Below are 17,699 nucleotides of genomic sequence, written 5' to 3'. Positions count from 1 at the left end.
AGAGGACTGGACGTTGCAGCAGATCATGCATTTACCATTCTCCAGTGGACTATATAGGGCACACAATGAGTTGATACACTATCACATGGATGTGCAGGGAATGAATATGGACAGGTGGGCAATGGAGGATATGGACAGGCGGGGAATGGAGGGATGTGGATAGGTATGGAATGGAGGGATATGGACAGGCGGGGAATGGAGGGATATGGACAGGCGGGGCATGGAGGGATATGGACAGGCGGGGCATAGAGGGATATGGACAGGCGTGGAATGGAGGGATATGGACAGGTGGGGAATGGAGGTTGATGGATGTGCAGGGAATGGAGAGACGTGGATATAGATAGACGGGGAATGGGGGGGATATGGAAATGCAATAAATGAAAGGATATGGATAGGGAGGGAATGGAGGGGTATGGATGTGTGGGGAATGGAAGGATATGAATCTACAGGGAATGGAGGGATATGGACATGGAAGGATATGTAGGGAATGGAAGGATATGGATCTGCAGGGAATGGGGGGATATGGATCTGCAGACAGGAGGAATTGGTTTAATGTGGCATTGTGTTTGACACTGCCATTGTGGGTGTGAGGGTGTTTTCCTGTGTTGTGCTCTACAGTTCTATGATGGTGTGCTTGTGCACGTTCCAGCAGGTGCCCTGTGTAACCCAGTGCTCCCACCCTTGTTTTTTCAGATGGCATTCACAGCGTCACTGCCCAGTGCATCCTGCAGGTCACCATCATCACCGACGAAATGCTGAGCAACAGCATCACCCTTCGCTTGGAGAACATGTCCCAGGACCGCTTCCTCTCCCCCCTTCTCTCCCTCTTTGTGGAGGGAGTGGCGACGGTGTTGGCCGCCATGAAAGAGGACATTGTGATCTTCAACATACAGAACGACACGGATGTAAAGGCCACAATCCTCAACGTCAGCCTCTCGGTCCTGGTTCCCGGTGGGACCCACAATCAGTTCTTCTCTTCCGAAGACCTGCAGGAGCAGATTTACCTGAACCGTACCCTCCTGACGGCCATTTCCACCCAGACGGTGCTGCCGTTCGACGACAATATCTGCCTGCGGGAGCCCTGCGAGAACTACATGAAGTGTGTGTCCGTGCTGAAGTTCGACAGCTCAGCGCCGTTCATCACCTCCAACACCATCCTGTTCCGCCCCATCCATCCCATAAACGGGCTGCGTTGCCGCTGCCCGGCGGGATTCACCGGGGACTACTGCGAGACAGAGATCGACCTGTGCTACTCCAACCCCTGCGGCAAGCATGGCACCTGTCGTAGCCGGGAAGGTGGATTCACCTGCGAATGTCACGAAGACTACACGGGTGAGTGCACGTGTTGGCCCACGGCCAGGATCCGTGAAAGCCGCCCTGTTCCAATGGAAATGCCTTCTCTTCCTGTAATATCATTGCATCCCTTTAGATAGACACAAATGCCAGAGTAACTCAGCGGGTCAGTCAGCATCTCTGGAGAAAAGGAACAGGTGACGTTTCGGGTCGACACCCTTCTTGAGACCCTTCGTCCGTCTCGACCCAAAATGTCACCTATTCCTTTTCACCAGAGATGCTGCCTGACCTGCTGAGTCACTTCAGCATTTTGTGTCTTTCTTTGGTGTAAACCAGCATCCCCAGCTCCTTCTTTTCCACATTCTTTCGCGAGTCTTTAATCTGAATTGTTTACTTGTTTGCCCAAGTAATGTGGAGTTCAGTGGTTCACTGGCTCTTTATTATCACATGTGCAGAGGGACAATGATATTATCTTGGTGCATACAGTTCAGTAAAGTCAGGTATGGTAATATTTTGTAGAAACAGATGCTGGTTTACACCAAGGATAGACACAAAGTGCTGGAGTAACTCTGGGTCAGGCAGCATCTCTGGAGAAAAGAAAAAGGGAGAATTTTCAGCTGAAGATGTGTCCTAACTTGAAACGTCATCTATCCACGTTCTCCAGAGGTGCTGCCTGACCCGTTGAGGCCTGGATAGAGTGGATGTGGGGAGGATGTTTCCACTAGTGGGAGAGTTTAGGACCAGAGGGCATGGCCTCAGAATAAAAAGATGTACCTTTAGAAAGGAGATGAGGAGGAGTTTCCTTAGCCAGATGGTGTTGAATCTGTGGAATTCATTGCCATTCGGTTGTGGATGCCAAGTTGATGGGTATTTTTAAAGTGGAGATTGACAGGTTTGGGGAGAAGGCAGGAGAACGGGATTGAGAGGGAAAGATAGATCAACCATGATTGAATGGCGAAGTGGACTCGATTGGCTGATGGCCTAATTCTGCAAATAATGTGGGCACAGCGGTAGAGTTGCTGCCTAACAGCGAATGCAGCGCCGGAGACTCGGGTTCGATCCTGACTATGGGCGCCGTCTGTACGGAGTTTGTACGTTCTCCCCGTGACCTGCGTGGGTTTTCTCCGAGATCTTCGGTTTCCTCCCACACTCCAAAGACGTACAGGTATGTAGGTTAATTGACTGGTAATATGTAAAAAATGTCCCTAGTAGGTATAGGATAGTGTTAATGTGCGGGGATCGGTGGGCGGCGCGGACTCAGTGGGCCGAAGGGCCTGTTTCCGCGCTTTATCTCTAAATCTAAATCTAAATCTAAAAAAAAAAGACTTATGAACTAATTCTGCTCCTATTTTCTGTGTTACCTAAAGCTGGGAGCATGCTAAGTACATCTGAAACAGCTTTTATTTTTATTTGCCAGTTATTTATAGCCAATTTTTGAAATGTGTCTCCTGGCATTTAAGGAAAATAGGAAGAAAAGTTATGGCTCTTTATGTTGTCATATATTGCAATGTATTGATTTCTTTCTACACTAATCTTGTATTACATTTGGGTAGAAAGAATGGAGAGGTTACCTCTTATCTGAAGGGTGCAAGACTAGGCGGGGCGGAGAAACAAAGTGCAAATACCCAATCAATAAAAAGTTGGAGACACAGGACACATCAGAAGCTGGAATCCAGAGCAGACACAAAGTGCTGGAGGGTCTCAGTAGCCCGGGGAGCATCTGTGGAGGGAATGGACAGGCGACGTTTCGGGTTGAGACCCTTCTTCAGGCTGAAGGCGTAGAGAGGAAAAGGCTGGAAAGGAGTCGTGGGGGTGGGACAAAGCCCGGCAAGTGATAGGTGGGTACAAGTGAGGGGAGGGGGTGATTTGGTGGAAGAGTGGAGCAAATGACGAAGGCTGGAGGTGAAAAGTTGGATAGTTCAGGAAATAAACCACTACATGGTTGAATTTCTAAGGCTTAATGCCAAACCTCAAAGTGATCTTGTCTGTGCCGGCATGTACACCTCCCAGATTCAGGAATGTGGATCACAAAGCCCTTGGGTAAGATGAAGGGAAATATAAATCAACAATCGCCTGCTTTGTTTGGTTGGTAATTTGTGAATGAACGGAAGGTCCCTTTTGCAAGCAGACGTGAATGTTTCAGTGTTTCCCCCGAACATCCAGACAGTGAATATGAGAAGCTCGCTCCATGGTAAGGACTTGTATCATTTTACAAAGACTGAATTTCTCAACCAGCTCCCATAACCAGACACTCCACTCTAATGCATCTGGAATGTGCCATCAATTTCTCTCCCTGTTTCGGAGAGGAACCAAATAACCTATATCATCCGAGCACACTTCAGAATTCTTAGTGAAACCTTAGTTTAGCGACTCCATTGTTATTGTATTCAAAATCTCGACTCGAACTCCGAAAATCCATTCTCAGTAACAATGTCCACCGTAAAGATTAGCTTAGAGATACAGCGCAGAAACGGGCCCTTCCGCCCACCGAAGTCTGCACCGACCAGCGATCCCCGCACATTAACGCCACCCATCACACACTAGGGACAATTTTTTGCATTTATACCAAGCCAAATAACCTACAAACCTGTATGTTTTTGGAGTGTGGGAGATCTCGGAGAAAACCCACGCAGGTCATGGAATGAACGTACAAACTCCGTACAGACAGCGCCCGTGGTCAGGATCAAACCTGTCCACTGTGCCGACCAGCGATCACGCCATACACTAGTTCTATCGTACACATTAGGAGCAGTTTACAGAGGCCAATTAACCTATAAACCCGCACACCTTTGGGCTGTGGGAGGAAACCGGAGCACCCGGAGGAAACCCACGCAATCTCGGGGAGAATGTGCAAACTCCACAAAGACAGTACCCAAGGTCAGGATCGAACCCGGGTCTCTGGCGCTGTGAGGCAGCAATTCTACGTCTGTGCCATTGTGCCGCCCACTGAAGCCGTACATTTTCACTGTATGTGAACAGAAAAATTAAATCTTTAAATTTGATTAATATAGGATATAGAATCATAGATATAGCGTCGTAAAGTTATACTGCTCAGAAACAGACCCCTCAGACCAACTGCAGATCAAAATGCCCCATCTAAGCTAGTCTTATTTGCCCATGCCTGGCCCATATCACTCCAAATCTTTCCTATTTACATACCTGTCTTCTAAATGTTATTATAAGTCCTGCCTCAACTACTTCCATTGACAGCTCATTCCATATACCCTCCACCCTCTGTGTGGAAAAGGTTTCCCCTCAGGTTCCTATTAAATCTTTCCCCTCTCACTTTAAACCTATGCCCTCTAGTTCTTGATTCCCCTACCCTGGGTAAAAGACTGTGCATTCACCCTACCTAGTCCCTTCCTGATTTTATACACCTCTGTAAGATCAGCCCTCAGCCTCCTGCCCAACCTCTTTGTTTAGCTCGGGCCCTCAAGTAGTATAAGAAAATAACTGCAGATGCTGGTACAAATCGAAGGTATTTATTCACAAAATGCTGGAGTAACTCAGCAGGTCAGGCAGCATCTCGGGAGAGAAGGAATGGGTGACGTTTCGGGTCGAGACCCTCCTTCAGACTGATGTTGGGGGCGGGACAAAGGAAGGATATAGGTGGAGACAGGAAGATAGAGGGAGATCTGGGAAGCCCTCAAGTCCTGCCCACATCTTCGTAAATCTTTCCAGCTTAGAGGCATCTTTACGTGAGAGATTTTGCTTTTTAACATAGAAAGTCGAACAGCACGGCACAAGAACAGGCCCTTCGGCCCGTAATATCTGTGCTGGAAAAGATGCCAAGACTAACTCTTACCTGCCTGCATAAAATCATTATCCCTCCATTCCCGGCATGTCCGTGTGCCTGTCCAAAGGTCTCTGAAGCACCACCATCATACCTGCTTCTCCCACCTCTCCCGGCAGTGTGTTCCAGGCACCCATCACCCTCTATGTAAAAAAATACATCTCTTTTACGCCTTGTCCCTTTCACCTGAAAGATATGCCCTCTAGTATTTGATTTTCCCATCCTGGGGAAACATAGATTCTGACTGTTTAACTTATCGATTAAACATCCACTTGCTGTCCCAATTTGATGCTGGGAATTTACCTTGTCAAATATCCATCATCTAAGCAAACATGGTGAACACACAATGTAATGAGCAGCTTACACTGCAGATAATTCCTTAAAAAAATAACCCTACTCCACCGACGAGAGTCTCTAACAGGAGATTAGATTGTGCAGCGCAGTTGGATGACAGTTGTGAAAGTTACCTTGGATAATTTCCCAGGTTATGTCATGATATTGTTGGATACTTGGCTTTGGAGACTAAAGTTTGCAACAATTGCCTCAAGCCACCTCTTGTCATTTACCGTTCTGCGGATCGGTTATTATACATGAAGAATCTTGTTGCAGTTCCTCAAAGAATGTCCGTGCAAAAATATGTGAAACATAATATTTTGCCATTTACCTCTCCTGACGCACTCCCTCCACATTTTAGTGCAGAGATACAGCGTGGAAACAGGCCCTTCTGGGAGAAGGAATTAAGGGACGGCACGGTCGTGCCATGGGTAGAGCTGCTGCCTCACTGCAACAGAGACCCAAGTTCAATCCCGACCTCGGGTGCTGTCTGTGTGAAGTCTGCACGTTCTTCCTGTGACCGCATAGGTTTCCTCTGAGTGCTTCAGTTTCCTCCCACACCCGAAAGACGTGCGGGTTTGTAGGTTAATTGGCCCTCTGTAAATTGTCCTATTGTGGAGGGAGTGGATGCCAACCTGGGATAACATAGAACTAGTGTGAATGGGTGAGATCGATGGTCGGCGTGGAATTGGTGGGCAGAAGGGCCTGTTTCCGGCTTGTAACTCTAAACTCTACATATTGTACTTCAGTTTGACTCGATTGTATTTGTGTCTACTATTATCTGAAGTGATTGCAAAAGAAAGCATTTTTGACTGGACCTCGGTATACAAGACAATAATGAACCTAAACCTAATGCCACAAATGGGTCTTATCTCCCTGTTACCCAACATTATCATGATTGCATAAATGTCGAAAGAAGGAACTGCAGATGCTGGTTTAACAAGAAAAGACACAAAATGTTGGAGTAACTCAACGGGTTTGAAAAAAAAGGTCCCGATCCAAAATGTCACCTATCCGGGCTCTCCAGAGATGCTGCCTTACCCAATGAGTTACTCCAGCACTGTGTGTCTTTGAAGAAGGGTCCCAACCCGAAACGCCTCCTATCCGTGTTCTCCAGGGCTGCTGCCTGACCCGCTGAGTTACTCTTGCACTTTGTGTCTTTCCATCATCATGGCGCATATTTCTGACGGAGACAGCGATTGGAAATGGAAAGCCTCATTAATAATTCCTTCTCGGTACAGGGTCAGTGAGGTCAGTTGGTTGTGTGCCTTATCACTGTCAGCTGGGATAAGGTAACGTGACATCAAAACAACAACGTAATTGCTCTCTCATCGAAACCAGGCATCCCAAAGAAATCGTACTCCCACTAATGATGCACAATATCTCGGCCCCATATGGCCTTCTGGCATTTCCTCCCGCTGGTTTGTCTACTGCTTATTCCGACATTTACCCTCCCGTGTTTTAGATGGGATCACTTGGGATGATGGAGATGAGACATGGCTGTGATGGAGATGGACATGGATTAGACAAGGCAGTGAAAAGAAATAGACTGCACAAAAACAAGACATTGGAGCAAAAACACCCTTGGGGAAATAAGTCCTTGGTGGTGGGTGGTGTTCTGTTGCTGAGGTATGATTAGGTTGAATACGCAAGTGAGCAAGTGTTTGCCTGCTTGCTGCTTGCAAAATGTTTAGTTTAGATTAATATTGTCACGTGTACCGAGGTACAGTGAAAAACATTTTGTTGCGTTCTATCAAGTCACCAGAAAGACTGTACATTGATTACAGTCAAGCCATCCACTGTGTACAGATGCTTGATAAAGTGAATAACGTATAGTGCAAGATAAAGTCCAGCAAAGTCTGACTCTCTGATGGTCATTCTGGGCGAGATTACCGGAGAAGTCAAACGTCAAGTGTGTTTAATTGTCCAATGTGTCATCAATGATATAATTTTATTGTTGCTATAGTTTTACAGGCTCGTTAACTCATGAATAAATTAATAATCAGTCATGCTTGTACAGGCCAAAGACGTACAGGTATGTAGGTTAATTGGCTGGGTAAATGTAAAAATTGTCCCTAGTGGGTGTAGATGGCGGCGCTGCCCTAGCAGCTGCGGCTTACCTGCAGTCCGTTTGTCTTTGTGTTTTTGTTGTTTTTTTTGTCTTAATTGTAGTTGTGATGTCGTGTTTTTGTGTTTGTGTACTATGTGTGTATGTGGGGGGGAGGGGGGAACTGTAACATTGTAAATAGGTGTCCCTTCCGAACGGAGACCCGACCTTTGTTTTCTGGGCCGTGTCTCCGTTCCTGCTGCGGCCTACCATCGGCCAAACTCCTGGAGCTGGCGGCCTCCAGGGCTCTGGTTCGCAGAGCCCGCGGATCGGACTGACCACCACCGGAGCCGGCCGTCCTCGGAGGCTGCTGGAGGAGCTGCGACTCGCCTTAGGCTCGGGCCGCGTGGATGCCGACATCGGGAGCTCCAGCAGCGGCAGCGTGTTCGCCCGCCCCGGATTGCGGGGCTTGGGTCGGCCCGCCGCGGATATTTCACCGTCCGGCGCGGCCTGAAATAGGCCACGGAATTTTCTCTGCTCGGCGGGGGCTTCAATGTCGGGAGCCCCGACCGCCCCGACTTGCAGCGGGGCTTGGGTCGGCCCGTTGCGGACATTTCACCGTCCGGCGCAGCCTGGAACATGGCAACGACAACAGCCTGACCGCAGGAGAAGACGGCAGGGGAAGAGAAAAGACATTCTGGCCTTCCATCACAGTGAGGAGGGGACTGGAGGAGACTCACTGTGATGGATGTTTCTTTTTGGGGGGTTTTGTGTTGGTTGGGGTTGTGTAATTTGCTTATTTTATTGCTCTTATTGTTGGACTGTGGGTGACGAAATTTCGTCCAAAAAACTTGTTTTTTGGATGACAAATAAAGATATCTTGAATCTTGAATCTTGATGTACGGGGATCGCTGGGCGGCACGGACTTGGAGGGCCGAAAAGGCCTGTTTCCGGCTGTATATATATGATATGATATGATATGCTTGGTAACCAGTCCATAACAGTACATGAATGAAGTTCGTAGTGTAACCAAAACAAAGTTCATAGTAATTCATAGTTGTTAAGGAATAATTGAAATTAGTGTTGTCAGTGTTCAAGAGCCTGATGGTTGCTGGGAAGAAGCTGTTCTTGAACCTGGGGTTCATGGTTTTCAGGCTCCTGCACCTTCTTCCCAATGGTGGCAATAAGATGAGAGTGTGGCCAGGGTGGTGTGGGTCTTTGACATTAATGGCAGTCTTGTGAGTTGATGGAGATGATCTAAATTGGTTGCCTGTACATTTTTTAGCCTGGAGTGTTTAAATCATCTCCACTGTAAACAAAAGAGGGCGGCACACGGGCACCGCGCCAGAGTTGCTGCCTTACAGCACCAGAGACCCTGGCTCGATCCTGACATGCGGGTGCTGTCTTTACGGAGCTTATGCGTTCTCCCTGTGACTGCGTGGGTTTTCACCTGGTGCTCCGGTTTCCTTCCACACACCAAAGACATGTGGGTTTGTAGGTTAATTAGCTTCTGTCAAATTGTAAATTGTCCCTTGTGTGTAGGATAGTGCTAGTGTTTGGGGTGATCGCTGGTCGGCACGGACTCGGTGGGACAAAGGGCCAGTTTCCGCGCTGTATCTCTAAAGTCTAATGTCTAAAAAAACTCTGGTCTGATTTCTTGTCAATGTGTGGCAGGGCATGTTTTTGACAAGACGTGGAATTGGCGTAATCCTTATCTCTGCATGGTGGGCGACAGGAAAGTACGCTGTGGACGGTTTTGGTTTAGTCTGATGATGTAGTTTCTCTTCACAAACCCGTCTGTTATTGCTTCTCGCAGATCCATTGTGTTGGAACGATTGTCACTTTAAGGAATGATCGCTGCAGGAAATGATGATTTTGTTTTCTTGGTGATTGAGTAACTCAGCGGGTCAGGCAGCATCACTGGGGAACATGGATAGGTGACATGGATTGGGGCCCTTCTTCAGACTGAGTGTTACCGACCATTGACACTTGTTATTTTAATCTGGATGTCACAACATGCAGTCATGGCAGTGGAATGTCACGGGTCTACAGTCATGTGATTCAAGGTGTGAGAAGAAGGTGTGGGGGAGGGGGGGGGGCACAGTGGCGCAGCGGTAGAGTTGATATCAGAAAATAACTGCAGATGCTGGTACAAATCAAAGGTATTTATGCACAAAATGCTGGAGTAACTCAGCAGGTCAGGCAGCATCTCGGGAGAGAAGGAATGGGTGACGTTTCGGGTCGAGACCCTTCTTCAGACTGATGTCAGGGGGGGCGGGACAAAGGAAGGGTATAGGTGGAGACAGGAAGATAGAGGGAGATCTGGGAAGGAGGAGGGGAAGAGAATGTGGTCGTAGAGTAGGAGGGCAGGAGAAATCACAGAGGGGGAGCAGCGAGAGAGCATGTTGCTAAACTCTCGTCGAAGAGAGGAGGAGAACTTCTTCAAAGTGGACATACCTTGAGGAGAAATCGCAATGGAGCAACAAGTAGTTGATGTCTTACAGTCCAGAGACCTGGTTTTGATCCTGACTACTGGTGCTGTCTGTGCGGAGTTTGTACGTTCTCCCTGTGACCATGTGGGTTTTCCTCCGGTGCTCTGGTTTCCTCCCACCTTCCAGAGATGTGCAGGTTCATAGGTTAATTGGCTTCTGTAAAAATGGTACATGTTCCCTAGTATATAGGATAGTGCGAGTGTACGGGGTGATTACTGGTCGGCGTGGACTTGCTGTGCTGAAGGGCCCGTTTCCGCACTCTGTCTCTAAACTTAACTAAACTAAATCTTCGCTGCACTCATTTCAGCTTAATGGTATCTTTCCCATAGCCAAGCATGACCCAAGCTGAAAACAGTGCACTAAGTGTGGACTCACCGACATCTTGTACAACTGTAACATATCGGCACATCCTCTTAACGTATTGCCCTGACTGATGAAGGCTAATGTGCCAAAACACTTCTTCACAGCCCTCTCAATCCACAATGCCATGAAAGATTGCTGTAAAGAGTTACTATTTAAATTGAAAGGACACAAAGTGCCGGAGTAACTCAGCGTTAGGCAGCGTTTCTGGAGAACAAGGATAGTGACGTTTCAGATCAGATGGCTTCTTCAGACTGATTGTGGTGGGCGGGGGGTGGAGAGGGAGAAAGCTGGAAGAGAAAGAAAGCTGGGTGAGAGGAGGGGCAGGACAAAGCATCGCAGGTAATAGGTGGACACAGGGGAGGAGGGTGGGTTGATAGGAAGATGATTGGAACAAAGGTCAGAGATAAGATCAGAAGTTGTGAGACAGAAGATTGAAGAGTTGCAAATTGTGAAGCCAGAGGAAGGAATGTGGGAGGTGGAGCAGAGGGGAGAGGGGAGATATAGGTTCGAGTCTAGGTGGGGAAGAAACGGGAGAGGGAGGGAGGGTTGTTGGAGGTCACCTAAAATTTCAGAATTCAATGTTCCCTAAAACAGGAGAATTCACTGTTAATATTTATATTGCAATTAAACGTCGCCACTTTATTGCTCTTCGGTAGACATAAAATGCCGGAGTAACTCCCGCTGCCTGTCTCGCTGAGTTACTCTGGCATTTTGTGACTACCTTCGATTTAAACCAGCATCTGCAGTTCTTTCCTACTGTATTATTCTTCTCTCTGAAGAAGCAGTGGGATTATCACAACGTGATCTCCCATTTTAGTGCAGGCCATGTCTTGACATTTGTTGTGCATCGGTGGGAACATTGGTCTGTCCAACAAAGACAGTTTTTTTGCTCTGAAATGTGTGCATTTAGCTCTGGTTGGCACAGTGACCTAGTTTTACACTGCTTGCTGTGTCTGTCGAGACCGCCAGGCTGCGATATTTTTTTTAAAACCCTGGAAGAATCTTGAAGTAAACCATTGGAACCACATGAGTGCAGTTAGTCACTCAAACAAAGGAGGCTTCTTCCATGCAGTTTGTTCCAATTAAATTAAGTACTTTTTCCCATTAAACTAACTAGATTAGGTTCTGTTAGATAGATCACTGCTACATGGAACAGTGCAGTGCAGGAACAGGCCGTTCGGCCTACAACGTCTGTGCTGACCACGATGCCAAGATAAACCAATCTCTGTCAGCACACGAGTCATATTGTTCCATTCGCCACATATCTATGTGCTAAGCCAAAAGTCTCTTCAACGCCACGATCGTATCTGCCTCTCCCACCACCCCTGTCACCCACCGCCCTCTGCATAGAAAAAACACTTGCCCCATACATCTCCATTAAACTTAAAGCTGTGCCCTCTGGTCTTTGACATTTCAACTCTGACGATAAGGATCTGTCTACCCTATCTATGCCTCTCGTAATGTTATATGCTTCTATCAGGACTCCCCTCATCCTCTGGCGTTCCAGAGAAAACAATCCAAGTTTGTCCATCCTCTCTTGTAGCTAACGCCCTCTAATCCAGGTAGCATTGTGGTAAGAATAGACACAAAGTTCTGGAGTAACTCAGCGGCTCAGGCAGCATCCCTGGAGATAAAGGATAGGTGACGTTTTGGTCGAGTGTAATAATGAAGTGATGGTTTGTTGGTGGTGTGTGGGAAACCAAAACAAATTTAACAAATATTTGTATTATGCTCAATACAAGTGTGCGGGACAGAACTACTGCCTCACAGCGCCAGGGACCCGGGTTCGATCCTGACTACGGGTGCTGTCTGTACGGAGTTCGTACGTTCTCCCTATGACCTGCGTGGGTTTTCTCCGAGATCTTCGGTTTCCTCCCACACTCCAAAGACATACAGGTTTGTAGGTTAATTGGCTTTGTGTAAATGTAAAATTGTCCTTAGTCTGTCTAGGGTAGTGTTAATGTGCAGGGATCGCTGGTCGGCGCGGACTCGGTGGGCTGAAGGGCCTGTTTCCGTGCTGTATCTCTAAACTAAACTAAACTGAACTAAACTCAAACTGCACAGAATGAAAGATTCAGCCGTACATCCTCTGCTGTTATAGTTCTGTGTTCCACGTGTTGTGGGCATCAGATGTTTACTGTTGATTGAATTTCAAGATATTGAAAGTGCCGAGAGATTGTGCAGTGTCCACTTCACTTTAAAAAAATTTATTTTATCTCCACCTCTCAATTTTTCATGAGGTTTGATACCCTGCCCTGCCGTGCTTTGTCCGAGTCGCGTAAAAGCTTATGACTCCGTAGGGCAGCGCATCCCAGCCACAAGCAGTCCGCAAGGCCATTGTTTTCTTACCATTAGGATCGACTAATTTGTCACTGACTGGAGGCTGAACCTGCCTCATCTTCACAATGGATGAACCCAGCGCTTGGACCTTTGTAAGCTGCTCACTAATGAGACATGACAATGTGTTCCTTCATATTACGTCACCTTCACAAGATATTGTGCTCTTACAAAACAGATGATCATAGTCCCTATCCTACAACAGTCATGATTTGAGCTATCAGACATTAAGAGTCATAGAGACATCTTGCACGGAAACAGGCCCATCGGCTCAACTCGCTCATGCTGACCAAGGTGCCCCATTTATATTTGTCCCACCTGCCCTGCATTTGGCCCATATCCCTCTAAACATTTCCTATCCATATACTTATCCTTTGTCTTTTAAATGCTGTTATAGTACCTGCTTCAACTACCTCCTCTGGCAGCTCGTTTCATATACCCAGCGCCCTCTGTGTGAAAAATCTGCCCCTCGGGTTCATATTAAATCTTGCACCTTTCACCTTAAACGTAAGTTCATAAGTCACAGGAGCAGAAGTAGGCCATTTGGCCCATCGAGTCTAGTCCGCCATTGAATCATGGCTGAACTATCTTTCCCTCTCAACCCCATTCTCCTGCCTTCTCCCCATAACCCTTGACACCCATACTAATCAAAAATCTGTCAATCTCGGCCTCGGAAATAACCAATGATGCCCTCCACAGATTCACCAGCCTCTGACTAAATAAATTCATCCTTATCTCCTTTCTAAAGGTGCGTCCCTTTATTCTGAGGCCAATCCTCTTGTTTTTGATTCCTCTACCTTGGGTAAAACACTTTGGGCATTCACCCTATTTGTTCCCCTCATGATTTTTTACATCTCTATAAGATCACCCCTCAGCCTCACTCCAAGGAATGAAGTCCTAGTCTGCTCAACCTCTCCCTGTAGCTCAGCCCCTCAACATCCTCGGAAATCTTCCCTGCACTCTTTCCAGCTTAATGATATATGAGGTTTCTTGCTTCTTTCAGAAGGTCGATGGAAAGGCTGTGCTATCAAGGTCACCGGTTATTTATTACATCTTGAGGGTGGGATGGTCCATCTACTGAATATTGATGTGAAGTTTTGCAGAGGCAAAGATGGATGTCATGTCACATGCAGTTTGTGTATATGCTGTATGTTTGCAGATCTGCCCGATGTACAATCTTGAACACCGTACATAGTGTTGGAGGAACTCAGCGGGTCAGGCAACACCTCCGGAGGGAATGGTCAGATGATGTTTCGGGTCGGGACCCTTCTTCAGACTGATTGGAGTGAGGGGGAGGGGGGGAGAAAGCTGGGAAAGAGAGGTGGGGGTGGGTTAAAGCCTGGCAAGTAATAGGTGGATACAGGTGAGGGAAGGGGAGTAGATGGGTCGAGTGACAAAAGCTCGAGGTGAAATGGAGACCAAAGAGTGTCAAATAGGGTTCTTGCATTTCCAGCTGGGAATCAATGATTGTGTAGTGGGTGCGGTCACCGCGGAAATCAGGCCAGATGCCAGGTGAGTAGTTAATATACTTTATTTCCTAAGGCACCAAACACCGCACTCAAGAACTCGTGAGTCGACACACGCAAAACCTTTTATAGTCCCAGACCACCTGACCCAAGGGAACTGACCCAGGAAGTGACCTAATCCCTCCCGTCCACTGAGTGCCGAGTGGAATGACCAAGGGAGTGGCCTAGCCCCCGGGCGCCGCCACAGGACCCCTCCCCCAAGAACCGAAGGCACGAAACGGACAGGGGGACGGACGAAACGGCCAGCCCGCGTGCGCGCCACGGCGGGCGCAGGAATCGGAACCAATTCATGATGTGGATTGGCGTATGGTATCAGTGTTTGGACATTTCTGGAACAATTTAGGAGAAAGAGGCATAGGTAGGGTAGGCAGTCAGAACTTTTTTTCCCTAGGATTAAAATGACAAAAGGCTAGAGGGCATACCTTTAAGGTGAGAGGGACAAACTTTAAAGGGGAAGTGCAGGGCACATTTCTATTTGCACAGAGGGTGGTGAGTGCCTGGAACACTGCCGCGAGTGGTGGAGACAGATACGATAGTGGCATTTAAGATGTTTTTGGACAGGCACATGGATATGCAGGGAAATGAAGGATATGGATCATAATAATAATAATAATAATAATACATTACATTTATATAGCGCTTTTCATATACTCAAAGACGCTTTACAGGGATTTAGAGAACATAGGGAAGTGAATAAATAGATAAATAAGTAAACGAACAGAGAAGGGAGACAGAGGGTGGGGTGACCTTCAGTGGTTGAAGGCAGTACTGAATAGGTGAGACTTCAGTGATGTTTTGAATGTGGTGAGTGTGGAGGAGTCTCTGACGGTTTGAGGTAGTGAGTTCCATAGGGTGGGAGCAGCGATTGAGAAAGCCCTGTCCCCCCAGGATCTGAGTTTGGTCCGGATGTGGGGAGATAGGAGATTGGCAGCAGCAGAGCGGAGGGTGCAGGTGGGAGTGTGCCTGTGGAGGAGGTCGGTGCAAGCAGATGCGATAAGTTGGTCTGTGCATCATATTCAGCACGGCCGATGTGGGCTGAAGGGCCTGTTCCTGTGCTGTACAGTTAGACAATAGACAATAGACAATAGGTGCAGGAGTAGGCCATTCAGCCCTTCGAGCCAGCACCGCCATTCAATGCGATCATGGCTGATCACTCTCAATCAGTACCCCGTTCCTGCCTTCTCCCCATACCCCCTCACTCCGCTATCCTTAAGAGCTCTATCCAGCTCTCTCTTGAAAGCATCCAACGAACTGGCCTCCACTGCCTTCTGAGGCAGAGAATTCCACACCTTCACCACCCTCTGACTGAAAAAGTTCTTCCTCATCTCCGTTCTAAATGACCTACCCCTTATTCTTAAACTGTGGCCCCTTGTTCTGGACTCCCCCAACATTGGGAACATGTTATCTGCCTCTAATGTGTCCAATCCCCTAATTATCTTATATGTTTCAATAAGATCCCCCCTCATCCTTCTAAATTCCAGTGTATACAAGCCCAATCGCTCCAGCCTTTCAACATACGACAGTCCCGCCAGTTCTATGTTTTACAATGACAGAGTCAGATAGAATATAGTTCAGCCCCTCATACATATGCATATCTACCCTGCCCCCTCCACATATCTTGATCTTGCAAGACACTATTGAAGCGGCAAAGTTAACACGTAATTATGATTAAAAAAAAAAATACCCACTGAGCCTACCACTCTCTCATGTGTTTATACATGATGAGGTGGGATTTGTAGGTGCAGTTATCTGTCTAGCCCCAGAACATTAACTTCAGTAATGCTCTCTAACAACCATAATTGCAGCTATTAGCTTGCTGATTGAACATTGATGTTGGTCCATAATTCAGCATGAAAATGATCACATGCTTCTTGGAACAACCATAAATTCACAAGTTCGCAAGTTATAGGAGTAGAATTAGGCCATTCGGCCCATCGAGTCTACTCCGCCATTCAATCGTGGCTGATCTCTGCCTCCTGATCCCATTTTCCTGCCTTCTCCCCATGACACCCATTCTAATCAAGATTTTGCCTATCCCTGCCTTTAAAATATCTACTGACGGCCTGCACAGCCCTCTGTGGCAATGAGTTCCACAGATTAACTACCCTCTGACTAAAGAAGTTCCTCCTCACCTCCTTTCCAAAAGAGCGCCCTTTAATTCTGAGGCTGTGACCTCTGGTCCGCGACTCTCTCACCAGTTCAAATATTCTCTCCACATCCACTCCATCTATGCCTTTCATTATTCTGTACATCTCAATGAGGTCCCCCCCTCTGAAAGGATGGAATTTGGAAATCATGAAAGGGATCCTTTTTAATTCGCATTCATTCGCATTTTGATTCCTGGAAAATTCATCAAGTAAGGGATTATCGGCATTTAAATCTTTTAAACTCCTGATGTATCCCACCAACACATTAGGCAGAATCTGTGCTTCCAATGGGCACGTAAAAAGACACGGTAGTTTGAAGGTACGCTGGTGCCTGGGGCAGGGAAGATTTTCAAAGGGTTCAAAAGGATACAGTAAATGAGAGGCGTGGTGCTGACTGGAAATCACTGAGGCACAGCGGCAGAATCGTGACAGGCTTTAGAGAGATTCATTGATGATGGGGAAATAAGCTGCACTTTGTAGCTTTCAGATAATTGACAGTTACACTTTCAGAATTAGTCATTAGTGGAGTTACTTTGGCAGGAACTGAGCCCAACGACGGTGGATAAGAAATTACAGATGATAACCAAGTTCACGCAAACATCATTTCCTGGCAGCTAGTAGTTTGAAATTGACTATCCAGTTTTCAGTCTGCTTGTTTGCCAGGCAGCGCGCATATTTAATCCTTGAAAAACCGTCTGAGTGCCATACTTCAGTAAAGCACTTACGTCTTGGCACTGGGCAGGGAATTTTGAGCTGATAATGCTTCAGCATGCTGTCAGTTTAGAAAGCCACACACATTAACCATGAGAGCAATCACCCATCCACAATAGACAGGATATTAGGACGAATCAAGGCAAAGACAATGTGGGAGATGTTAAGGAGAACTACTCCAATGTTTCGGTTTATTGTTGTCACATGTGCCGAGGTACAGCGAAAAGCTTTCTCTTGCATGCTACCCAAATAGATCAGGTATACCATACATAGATGCAGTCAGTTCCAACTCACGTACAATAGGTAGAGCAAAGGGGAAGATACAGAGTGTAGAATCTCAGCATTATAACGCTTCAAAGATAGACACAAAATGCTGGAGTAACTCAGCGGGTCAGTCCGCTCCTCTGGAGAAAAGGAATAGGGGACGGTTTGGGTCACGACCTTTCTTTAGACTCATGTAACGCATCAGTTTCATAAACAAAGTCCAATGTCTGCAATGGGGTAAAGGTGAATTGGACAGTACGCTAGCTTGAAAGGCTGGAGCAATTAGGCTTGTATACACTGGAATTTAGAAGGATGAGGGGGGATCTTATTGAAACATATAAGATAATTAGGGGATTGGACACATTAGAGGCAGGAAACATGTTCCCAATGTTG

General features: G+C 47.0%; 1 protein-coding gene across 5 annotated transcripts in view; it reads left to right on the top strand.

Annotated features, from left to right (window-relative positions):
* celsr2 (cadherin, EGF LAG seven-pass G-type receptor 2) overlaps nucleotides 1–17,699 on the top strand; it is a 198,603-nt gene that overhangs the window by 65,547 nt on the left and 115,357 nt on the right. For all 5 annotated transcript variants that reach the window (XM_078420733.1, XM_078420736.1, XM_078420735.1 and 2 more), the window contains exon 2: nucleotides 694–1,332. In XM_078420733.1, coding sequence (XP_078276859.1) covers nucleotides 694–1,332 — 639 coding nt within the window. The remainder of the gene's footprint in view (nucleotides 1–693; nucleotides 1,333–17,699) is intronic.

The sequence above is a fragment of the Rhinoraja longicauda genome, chromosome 24 (genome assembly GCF_053455715.1).
Source record: "Rhinoraja longicauda isolate Sanriku21f chromosome 24, sRhiLon1.1, whole genome shotgun sequence".
Taxonomy (NCBI): domain Eukaryota; kingdom Metazoa; phylum Chordata; class Chondrichthyes; order Rajiformes; family Arhynchobatidae; genus Rhinoraja; species Rhinoraja longicauda.
The sequence above is the reverse complement of the archived record's forward strand: the minus strand, read 5'-3'. Positions and strand labels throughout refer to the sequence as shown.